Here is a 12,023-nt window from a genome sequence, read left to right on the forward strand (position 1 = left end):
GCCCCTGTTTTTAACTATATCGCCCAGCCCTACTCATGATATATAATATACAGTCTCTAGTGTATGATTAAACTTTTCCCATGTTCTAATCTAGTGTAAAAAAGCAAACAAACTGAAAAAAGCAAAGAAAAAAATAAACAAAAATCGCAATAAATCGTAATATCGAATCGCAATAATCGTAGAATCACAATACTTAAGAATCGCAATATAAATCGAATCGGCACCCAAGAATCGTTATAGTATCAAATCGGGAGATAAGTGAATCGCCACAGCCCTTATATATATTAGGGATGTTCATCAATAATCGATAATTGATCGTTGAGGAATGAATTCGATCACGTGGAATTTGTATCGATTATTATTATTATTATTATTATTTTAATTGCGGACTATAGGTTTGGGTGGAATTCGTTCCTCCTCGCCCCACTCCATTGCACAGCCGACTAATGTGAGGTGGAGCTTCATATAGTCTCTAGTTTTCTGGCTGGGCACGGGCCTTTGTTTCAAGTTTCAAGTTTAATGATTTATATAGCACCTTTCATACAAAGTATGCAACTCAAAGTGCTTTACAAAAGGAGAAACAAAGGCACACAACGCCTTATTTAAAATCAAAAAATAAAATAGGACAGAACATGATGACAATAAATGAATCATAAAATGTATCATAAAAATAATAATAAAAGTATATATATGTATAAAATAAATAAAAAAGAGCTAGGGACAGATTAAAAACATGACAGCACACAGATAAACATGAGTCAAAGTTAAAAGTGGCAGTGGAAGAGCTGATTAACAGTCAAAGGCGACTGAGAACAACAGGGTCTTAAGACTATTCTTGAAGGCAAGTAATGTCGGGGCATACCTGAGGTCTTTAGGAAGTTTATTCCAGCTAGTGGGGGCATAGTGGCCAAACGCGGCTTTTTCGTGTTTGGAGTTGATCCTAGGAACATCTAGTCTCTTAAAACAGACTGTCTTATCTACATCCGGCGGATGCAGCTATATACAGTCTGTACTTCGTGGGGGAGAATCATGCACCAAACGGAAAAGGAAGTTGAAAGGCGGGACTTCCGCTCATTCGTCCAATCAGAATTTAACATTAGCTAACTAGCTGTATACTGCTGTAGCTATCGTTAGCTAACGCTGATTACTAAGACGAACGATAAGCTCAGTAACGTTAGCAACTTACCTCATCACTTTCGTTTAACTCTGGAATAAGTGCACGTCTTGCACGAGGTTCCTCCAAGCCGCGGATACATCGTTTACGTCTATCAGGGTCTTCTTTCACCGGTTTCGTCGGCGTAGCTTCCATGGTAATTCTAAAGCACTGCTAGCATTAGCAACCTGCATCGGTTTAAGTTTCCGGGGGGGACATATTTTTCGTGGACACACGTGTCGTGATTGGTCAGATTCCGTCGAACTTCCTTCCGGTCTGAAGGTTTTCTTCACTACTTCCTTGTGCATGTTCTGGGGGTCTAACGTACAGACGGTATGGCGAGAGCATTTGAAAATTGCGGAAGCCAACTCGTCTGTTCTAAGAGACTAAGGAACATCTAATAGGCCGGACCCTGCAGACCTGAGAGGTCTAGACGGCTCGTAGCGTGGGAGCAAGTCGGCGATGTAACTTGGACCAAGGCCATTTAGCGATTTATATACTAACAACAATATCTTAAAATCTATTCTATAGGATACTGGAAGCCAGTGTAAGGACCTAAGAGCTGGAGTGATGTGATCAGCTTTCCTAGTCCTGGTTAAAACTCTAGCCGCAGCATTTTGGATGAACTGGAGTTGTCCAAGTTATTTTTTAGTAAGGCCGGAGAAAATGCTATTGCAATAGTCCAACCTACTAGAGATAAAGGCATGGATTAATTTTTCTAAATCTTGTCTGGACATATAGCCCCTAATTCTTGCTATATTTTTTAAATGATAGAAGGCTGATTTCCTAATAGACTAATGTGGGAGTTAAAGGTCAGGTCGGAATCGATAATAACACCAAGATTCCTGACTTGGTCCTTGGGCTTCAAGGATCGCGACTCGAGGAGCGCGGCAATTCTGAGCCTCTGCTTTTCTGGTCCGAAAACGATCACCTCCGTTTTGTCTCCATTCAACTGCAGGAAGTTTTGATTCATCCAGACATTTATTTGGTCAATGCACCGGCAGAGCGAGTCTATTGGAGAGTAGTCAGCTGAAGAGAGAGCAATATACAATTGCGTGTCGTCAGCATAGCTGTGATAGGCCACATTGTTTTTCTGCATAATTAGGCCGAGAGGGAGCATGTAGAGGTTGAAGAGAACAGGCGTTATTGTGCCAATAAAACTGTTTTAAACATGGGGAATTCACACCGGCATGCGCCGGGGACACAAACAATTAATTATTATTATTATTATTATTATTACGCTATCGATAATCGATAATTGATCGTTAATTTTCCCGAATTTCGATTATGGAAATTGTTCAAAATGAACATCCCTAATATATATATATATATACCAGTGGCGGCTGGTGAGATTGGATACAGGGGAGGTAAAATTTGGGCGTTTTTTTTTTTCTCTTTTGCCTAAAACGCCCAAATCTCATTTTAAATTAGCATTAGGATTAGACTGTCGTGATGTCATTATTCAGTTTTAACCATCAATAATTGTTCCTTTTCTCATTATTTCATTTCTCAGAGTAAATACTGTATATTTATTTCAAGATTTTTGTCAATTATTTGTGCTGTTATGGTTATAATTAGCCTAGTTACTCACTTCTACACTATCTTAGATTGTGTTACTTATGGATGGCATGGAATTATAGTGAAAATAGATTATCCCCCCTTTTTGCTGGGGACCCCACTTTGAAAACCACTGGCTTAGGCTAGAACTGTTGTGAGAAGGTTTCAGGATTTATCTCTATGCATTAGGCTGTGATTACTATTTATATAAATCTATTTATTCACATAGATTCATGATATATTATGGTATACAGCCTACCTGTGACATCAATGTTTTGATTAATCTGCGCCAGTACCGAAAATGTAGCCTATTACTGCATGACTGATCCTATGATGTCATTGTAATCACACTCAGGTGTGCTTTCACAAGACAGGTGTTGTCCATTCAATCAGCCCACCTGTCTTTATAATGGCTGTCTTGCACTGTTTGTATGATACTTGACAAAGTCTATGGCCGAAACTGTTGTCAAATAGCGTTAAATTACACTTTATTGCATCTGGAACGAGAGTGTGCCTTCCCCTGCACTATATCAACATACTTGTTTAGTTACATTCCAATTCATCAACTATGGAGCGTTATTTACCCTCCCCTTCCCGACATGCTAGGTTGACATGCTTCGTCCCAATCGATTCCTTATTTCTTCTACTTTCATATGGTATAAAGATCACCACTCACGCTTTAAAAATGAGCTCGCTGTCAGCCATCGATTTACAGGCCAAATTCAGTTAAAAAATGTGGGAATTTAAGGTTGCGGGTTTTATTATAAAAAATTACAGCATTAAACTTCAATACGACAAAAATAGCGCTGCTAACTTGATAACTTGAAATCAATTGACTTACTTGTATATCCATGCCGTCTGTAGTGGAACCGCTGCAGCCGAGACGTTGCAAATATTCCAGTTTTCTGACATTGCAAATATCCCAGTATTGCGCACCGCAAGGCTCCCGCAACTCGAAAATCGTTTTGGGTCGTAATCCAATGCAACGACTGTCTGGCTTGTGAACACTTACTGATTGATAAAAAGTAAATAAAAATAAGGGGGAAATATAATATGCTGCTACTGTCATCAGTAAATGTCGTAAATCATTCCTGTCAGGTCATCACATGGGTCATCACAGCAAAGTGGATTTCACTTCCTACTTGATTCAGCATGAGAGACCAGTGGACGATACAATGTCAATCTTAGCAATCTATCCAACCAACAACCAATTAGGTTTCACCTGGTTTCACCAGGCTAAGGGCGTGTTCCGCTCCAGCTCAATCTGATTGGTTGGAAAACACATCACTCTCACGTGTTCTCTGTGAATTGCAAGTGTTTTTCAACCAATCATATTTTTTCATTAGATAAATTACCAAATAAATAAACGCCCACAGGGCGAATGTTTTTTTAACTACCTACTCCAGGCTGGGACCAGGGCCAGAGTGACTCGTCTGCATGGAGCTCTCCTTTCCATCAGTGCCCTACAGGTCACTGTTGTTGAAGCATTTTAAGAATATAATGAATGAAAAAATGAGCGTCTGCACATGAGAAAAAACACATTTGATTGATATTTTATTATTTAAAAAAAAATGAAAAATGAAAAATGAAAAATGAAAAATAAAAAATAAAAAATAAAAATGATAATATTTTTTTTATATAAAATCCCCAATCTAATAGAGGAGGACCATCCTCCTATGCCTCACTGGAAAAACCTCCTCTGAATATATATATATATATATATATATATATATATATATATATATATATATATATATAATATATATATTAGAGACATGGGGAGAAATAAATTGAGAATTAGTCAGATATGACTAATTGTAATATATGACACTTGTAAAATCGCCTTTTCCACCGTTTCATGTTAGTGCAACCACTATTTTGACTGGCGGCTTTTGGGCGATGTGTAATCGCCACCCCACGTTATCGCCTGAATAATGTGTTGAAGGTTTTTCACGGAGTGGAGAATTGCTTACTGAAATATCTCTCTGAATTGAAAAAATGTAAAATAAAAAAGTCTGCCCCACATAAACACTGTAGCCTCATTCACACAGGCTGTGAAAGCGGTAAATGAGAGTTTACGGAAGTTCGGAACTAGTTACGTCATCATTATCAATTATCCAATGTCAGCCTGCCATCTCTCCAAGCGGGCTGTTTAAAAGGGGGTGTTCCCTCCTACCTGTCTGGTGCTCTTTGTCTCTATGCGCAGTGCCATCCCTGGCTTCCACCCCAGTACCACCAGGGTAGACCTCTTCTCCCGAAGGGGGAGGGTTGCGTCGCCCCCTGCCTCCGCCAAAGACTTTCATCACAATAAATATTGTTAAAGTTGATTTGGTGTTGTGTGTAGTCTCTAAGGTAGAAATGAATCGACGTCTGTCTAAAAGAGCACGCCTCGGGAAGATGGGAATCTCAGCTAATTAATAAAAAATGACAGCAGGACTCAGGGAAAACCACCTCCAGATTGAAGTTCTATTATCAGAAGTAAGATAACCAAAGCATATCTGCAGTCTGTCTCACCTGTTGTCCGTTAAGTAGACTCCTCGGATATTATAATAATCTCGCAATAGGTGCGCACAGAGAAATCCATCGCAGCCTGCTTTATGCACAGCTGTTCCAGTTCACCTCAAAATTATCTTCAACTCCCCAGGATATATTCATGCATCCGCAGTAGGTCTTCTCGTAATAATGCAGGTGGAACATGAAGATTTTTCGGTAGCCTACCTTGTCTTGGAGAACACTATAGGATTACCAGTTTCTGCATTGTCATTTGGGTGAGCTCTCCTTTGATCTCTTAATGACCAGCTGTTGAGAGCTGCTGCACATGGCCATGTTTGGTTGTTTTCATTCCTCATACAGTAGCCTACACTATAACCTGCACATGAAAATATGTATATATAATATAATTATATCATTATATTATAGGCTAATATAATATATAAATATATTTTCACCAGACTTGCTGACCAGCATCATTTTTTAAATTTGTCGGACTTTGATTAATTACAGTAACGAAACTCAGCGCCCTCATTTCAATCCAGGAGGGGTGGATGCTATCTGAAAATGCAATCCGGGGTGGAAATATGGCGGAGCTGCTTGGTCTTGTGTGAAAACAATTTATGTGTCAAGGCTGCCGGCGTTGCGGGCCTTCTGAACGGCAATATCGTGGGATCTGTGTGTGAAAGTAGTGATTCCTGCCTGCCTGATAGCCTGCAGACAGTGTGCAGCACACTAATGTCAACCCTCCCTACTACTGGGGGGCCAGGCCCCTACTGGGGGGCCAGGGGCCAGGCCCCCCAGTAGTAAAAAAAAAAAAGAGGGGGGCGAATCACCATTGCAAATCTCCATGTCACTGTCTGGCTATAGTCTCACGTAGTCAGACCCACCGTCGACGTCAGCAAGCTTCCAGCGACGGAGGATCTGAATCACAAGAGACTCCCGGAGCCTCCTAGCAGATGCTGCAGGCTGTGACGGAAGTTACGTCTCCCACAGGCCTCCCATATTACAGTCCGGCAAGGAAACAGGTACATGACTGGGATCGAAATAATCATAGTTTATCTCTATTGTCCGAACTGAATAATTTGGAGCAAAGAAGGCAGCCAAAGTTTGCAGTTTTCGTCGGCGTGGTGGTGGTTTGAGTAATTGGTCAATTCGTATACTTTTTTTTTTTTCTTGGGGGGTGGGCACTTTTGAGAGTTGTGCTCCCGACGTAGATATCATCTACGGCTGGCACTGCGAGACTAGTGTGGTCTCCTGTCCTGAAGACATTTTGCCCGCTGCCTTCTTGGTTCTTGCACAGCTCGCGCGAGTCGGCACGAGACCAGGGGTTTCCCAGAGCCGCAGCTCCACCTGCTATTTGGCGAACTGCACGATCATTGGACAGGCGACCTGTCAATCACGCCATAAACATAGTCTTTTCTATGCGGCAAACATCCACAGTATCTTACACTGGCCACACTGCCACTACGGCCTCAGCGACTGGGTCCCCACTTGGGTACAAATGGAGGAAGCTTCATGTAGTCCAAAGTCCCTTACTGCACTAGCCTGTGCTCCATTATCCATGTCTATATCCAGACTAAATCAATATCCTGTAGTGAGTCAATCACTGCAAATTTTGAAACAGTTTAAACGTCACTGCGGAGCGCAAGCTATCTCTATACTCTCCCCTTGCAACAACAATCCAGTTTTTCTTTCGTCTTTGAACAATGCTTTTAGGTTCTGGCATAGGAGAGGCATTAAAACATTCAAGGATCTATATATCGACAACATCTTCCCCTCCTTCTCTCAACTGTCCTCGAAATTCGATCTGCCCAATACTCACCTGTTCAGATTTTTCCAGATTCGTAACTTTTTAAAGAAAAACTTTATAAACTTCCCACTGCTACCCCCTAAAACTCTGTTTGACAGTATTCTAGAGACCAGTATTCATAGCAAACGGGTTGTTTATCACCTGTACAATCTTATCACAAATTCTTACTCCTCTCAAGATTTGCCTGTAAAACAACAGTGGGAAAGGGATTTGAATTATGAGTTTCAGGATGACGAGTGGGACCAAATCCTGCGCAGAATCCACTCTTCCTCTATCTGTGCCCGTCACAGCCTTATTCAACTTAAGCTCATTCATCGAATATATTGGACTAAAGTTAGACTGTCTAAATTCAATCCCGCCCTTGACCCCCTTTGTGATAGATGTAAGCAGGCTCCAGCCACTTTGACGCACATGTTTTGGTTCTGCCCCAATTTATTTTCATTTTGGAAATCAATTTTTGATTCTATTTCTACAGTATTAAAAATAACCATTGACCCTTCCCCGTGTATTGCACTTTTCGGCCTTCCACCTAAAAACATCTCCCTTCCCAAGAACCAGAAAGATGCTCTGGCCTTTTCGATGTTAATAGCTGATTCTTATGGGATGGAAATCCACTCAACCACCCTCTCATGTACAGTGGATGAGAGACCTAATGAGTTGCTTACATCTTGAAAAGATCAGATACACTAGACAAAACAAGGCAGATACATTTACTTCTCTCTGGAACCCATTTATTTCTCTTTTTTCCTCTCTCCCTGCTAGTGACCTAGCACCCCCGTAGTGGCTCCCCTAGTTTAAGTTTAAGTTCCTAGTCAATAGTCATAGTAAATATTCTTACAAATCTTCTATCGTACTACCAGAGATAACCTCTATGTTTGTTTTTGTTTGTTTGTTTGTTTTTGTCTTAGATGTATGTCATGTTATTTTTCTTTTTCTTTTTTTTTCTTCTCCTTCGTTAATTGCTGTCAGGGTTGTGGGTGGGGGGAAGGGATTTTGTTGTATAATTTTTTTTATGTCTTTTAGGTATAACCTGCTATTTACTGTTGTCTGAGATCTCTTGCTTGTCTGGCTGAAAAAAATAATAAAAATTGATTTAAACATAGTCTTTTCTATCGTCTATTTTACTCTAAACAGGTTATCTAAAAATTTACCCCGGTACAGTTATGAAAAGTGAAATTAGCTATGTAGACCAAAACCATGTTTTGATCCAAGCTGTAAACATGCTTAATCACTGTTCGAGGACAGTTTTCAGTATCACTTCCGCAGCTTCATCTGTCCATGCCTGAGTGTGCTGCCTGACTTCAACACCTGCATGTGATTTGTTTCCACTGTGCTGTGTTTGTGCACAGATGAGTTTTGGAGGCTTGTCGGTCTCAGCCAAGCCGGGCTCAGGGAGCGGGGATAACTTTGTGGGCTGCATGGAGGGCATCACCTACAACGGAGACAACATCACCAACCTGGTCCGCAGGAAGAAGGTCGACATCTCCAGCTTTGTAAGGCAACTCTCTCTCTCTCTCTCTGAATGTGTGTGTGTGTGTGTGTGTGTGTGTGTGTGTGTGTGTGTGTGTATGTATCTTCCACTGTGGAAGCAGGTATTCCCACCAAAGAAATAACCACCCAATTGTGTTTTCCCCCCTCACACTTCTGACTGTTTATCAAGACTCTGACTAATTCTCAGAATTCAGTTTTTTTTATTCTCTTAAAAAAAAAAGAGGCAGAATTCCAAGATGTTAAGTCTGAATTCTGAGAAATAAAGTCACAGTTGTGTGTGAGAGAGAAAAAACAACTCCCTCTGTAACTTTGCATCTTTCTGCCAGTGGCAGCCAGAGGTCATTGAATTTTGAGGACTTCACTACCAAAGGTACGAGACAGGCAAAAGATCAAATGTTGGTGAGTTGAGCTTTCTCTGGATGGAGCACTTGACTCGCTGCTGTTTAGGAAACACTTTTGGGTTTAGCTCTTAAAGGAATAGTTGGGTTGTTTTAATGTGGGCTTGTATGAGGTACAACAGTCAGTGTACTACATGCAGTAGAATGCAGTTTGGAGAAATGGAGACCGGCCGCGTCAGGACACAGCCACAGCTGCCTGCTGATTGTGAACAGGGTCATGAGACCTGGCTAGTAGATACAGTACAGTGTAGATTTCAGCTCAAAACATGGAGTAAATGACATCTTTTCAAGTCAAATTGCAAACCTGCTAACACTCCAGATCTATGCGGGAGTCTCCCGATTTTTAACCATTTCTCCCGCTGTGCTCCCGATTGGTCATTCCTCCTGCTAATCTTCCGGGGCCAGTTGCACCAACTGGTCTTAACTATGCCTGGTCGTAACTCCTACGTCGGTCTTAGTTAAGACCAGTCTTTAGAGTGGATTTATGCCTGTTGCACCAACACAGCTTATGTCTGGTCTTAACTACGCTGGTCGTAGCAATCCGCCTTCATGTGAATTGTCGGGGAATGCCCTCTGATTGGCCCACAAATGTGCCTCGCGCCCTGCTATTTCACTGACCCCCGCGAAAATAACTTGCTTTGTTTTTTTACAGTGGCCACTACTGTATGTGCGTCACTACACTACACTCCTCCCACCCTCCCTCGCGCCGGGGGAAAAATGGCGGCGATTGAGCCAGACAGACAGTCTGAATGAAATTGAATGTAACGTTCCCAATTCCCAATGTATTAAATTCTAAAAAAATTAACGGCAACATTTGGGAAGGCTAAGCCACACAACTAGTTAGTTATAATCTAACATCGTGCTTCAAAGATGGAGAACTGGCTGTGTTACGACGATGACGGTAAGGAGTCAAAAAGGTCTCCGCGGAGATCTCTGTTACAGGCAGGCTCTACGCCTCCTCCTGACCAGGCGTAGGAGTTACGCCTGGGCTTAGTGAAAATAAGGCTTAAGCCGTCTTGGTGCAACCGGCGTAAAGTTACGACCAACTTAGCTTAAGACCAGTGTAAGACCAGTTGGTGCAACCGGCCCCCGATTTGTAAGATATGTCGTGGTACCTGGCAACCCAAGCCAGAGGCAGTGACGAGTGACGCAGTAACTGCGTCACTGCACTCGCTCAAGCTCTCGCTTTGCCACTGGAAAAAAAGGATGAAACACGTCCCAAGAAGAAGAGAAGTGCTGCCAATTTTCAGTCCACTTGCCGTTTCTAACTGCTAGCCACATTAGCAAATACAAGCAAATACAAGCTGTAGAACACGAAATGACGTTAGCAAACATGCTAAACATGCCAAAAACGAACAAGCCGTGGACAGGGGCGAAAACTTCTAACATACTGTATTCCATATTCACTAATCTCTCTAGACAGACTTTCGACTTGGAAAATTTGTCGGCAGGCTCCGTCAAAAGGGCTGCAACAGCGCTCACACGCACGCTGCGCTTTACCCGATCAAAACGACGTGAACGTGACATTTTCAGCATATAGCAAACAAGTTGTTATTTGCTACTAGCAACAAGCTAGAGTTGTTATTGTTGTTTCATAGCAACGGACGGATTTGAGAGCGACACGCAGGGAGCGGAAAATAAATCCATTAATGGGCAGAGCCGGTCAGTTGGAACCAATGGCAGAGCTTGCAGGGAGCGGAAAGGGATTTTCTTCCGCTGCCGACCGCGCCTCTTGACTTCCAGTTGCATTAAAACGGGGCTGCTGCCCCCAGAGGTTAGAGAAAAAAAAAAAGAAAAAAAAATTGTTTAACCGATGGGTTCCCAGATTGCATATTCACTGCCACTCTCACAATGTTTGCACTTGATACTTACTGTACATCCTTGTATTTATGCTATTAATTTGGGGTGTAGGGTTATATTGGGAGGCATTGAGGGATATCCATTCACCAATACCACAGAAAATCTTTTTCACAGCCCAATGTTGGCAGATATGCAACTTGGCATATCAGGGCTTGTGGAGACTTGGATTACGGCAGGTGAGCAGTATAAAGGCATTTTGTTTCTTTCCCCCCCTATTTTTTTAGTTTCATGACCCTGTTCGCACTCAGACAGCTCTTTGCCTGACGCAGCCGGTCTCCATTTCTCCAAACTGGGACAACGCCGGGCTGCATTCTACTACATGTAGTACACTGCCTGTCGGCAACTACTTCATACAACCCCACACAAAAAAATCACAGCTATCCCTTTAAGTTTTGGTTCCGAACTCTGTGGAGAAGATTTCCCATTGACACCAAAATGTAACAGTGGTGAACAGAGGAGTGAACACAGGAGTGAAGGGGAGTGATAGTGCTTGAAGCAGAACGGTCTGGTGGATATTCAGGCTGCGGTATTGATCTCAGGTGCTGCGTGCCTCTGAGCTGTTCCAGCCTGCAGTCTTAATGGGTTGAGCGTGTGTGAGGTCTGGCCTCTGCCTGTCTGTCTGTCTGAGCTCCTGGTGTTGGGTTGCAGTGGCTTTCAACTTGGGATGCTTCAATAGGAAACTAAGAATAGGAAAAAAAATTTTTTTCCTGTTTTTCACCAATAATGAGCAGTTGTAACATGTCAATGGCCTTTCCATTTGATTCAGAAGTTCTGAAAATCAGAGGTTTTCACCATAAATTCAGGGTGGCCGCCAAACCAACCCCGTGGGACATTGTTTGACCTTGGCAACATGGCAAATTCTTAACTAGACACCATTAGGGTTCTAAAAAAGTAGGTTACAAAAAACCTATTCTTCCTGCTACACTCTCTGTCGTCCAAATAAAATAACACAAATCATGGAATAAAGTCCTTTTCAGTACTTTGGATAACACGCTGGCTAGTGCTCCCAACCTTGCCAGCTTTGTCCTTGATAACAGGCAGAAGAGTAACGGACAACATAGAGTCTGGCAACAGACCGTGGGTCATAAGGCCAGTAAAACAGATGGCAAGAGTGCGTCCTAGTGGCTCACCTGGTAGCACGTGTACCACGGAGGCCCGTCCTTCACGCTGTACTGATGACTGCACACAGCGCATGCGCCTCATGGCAAATGAGGAAGTAACTTCAGTTACAGTCCCCCCCTACCCTCAAGTTAAGAGCCTG

At 42.3% G+C, this 12,023-nt stretch overlaps 1 protein-coding gene across 1 annotated transcript in view; it reads left to right on the forward strand.

The window, feature by feature from the left end:
* Window positions 1-12,023, forward strand: part of LOC310792006 (contactin-associated protein-like 2) — a gene marked incomplete at its 5' end in the record, with an annotated part of 132,637 nt that overhangs the window by 51,416 nt on the left and 69,198 nt on the right. Inside the window, one exon of the mRNA XM_083653688.1 lies at window positions 8,363-8,506. Within this exon, the coding sequence (XP_083509814.1) occupies window positions 8,363-8,506 (144 nt within the window). The remainder of the gene's footprint in view (window positions 1-8,362; window positions 8,507-12,023) is intronic.

This window comes from Poromitra crassiceps (assembly GCF_964638095.1).
Source record: "Poromitra crassiceps genome assembly, chromosome: 17".
NCBI classification, from domain to species: Eukaryota; Metazoa; Chordata; class Actinopteri; order Beryciformes; family Melamphaidae; genus Poromitra; species Poromitra crassiceps.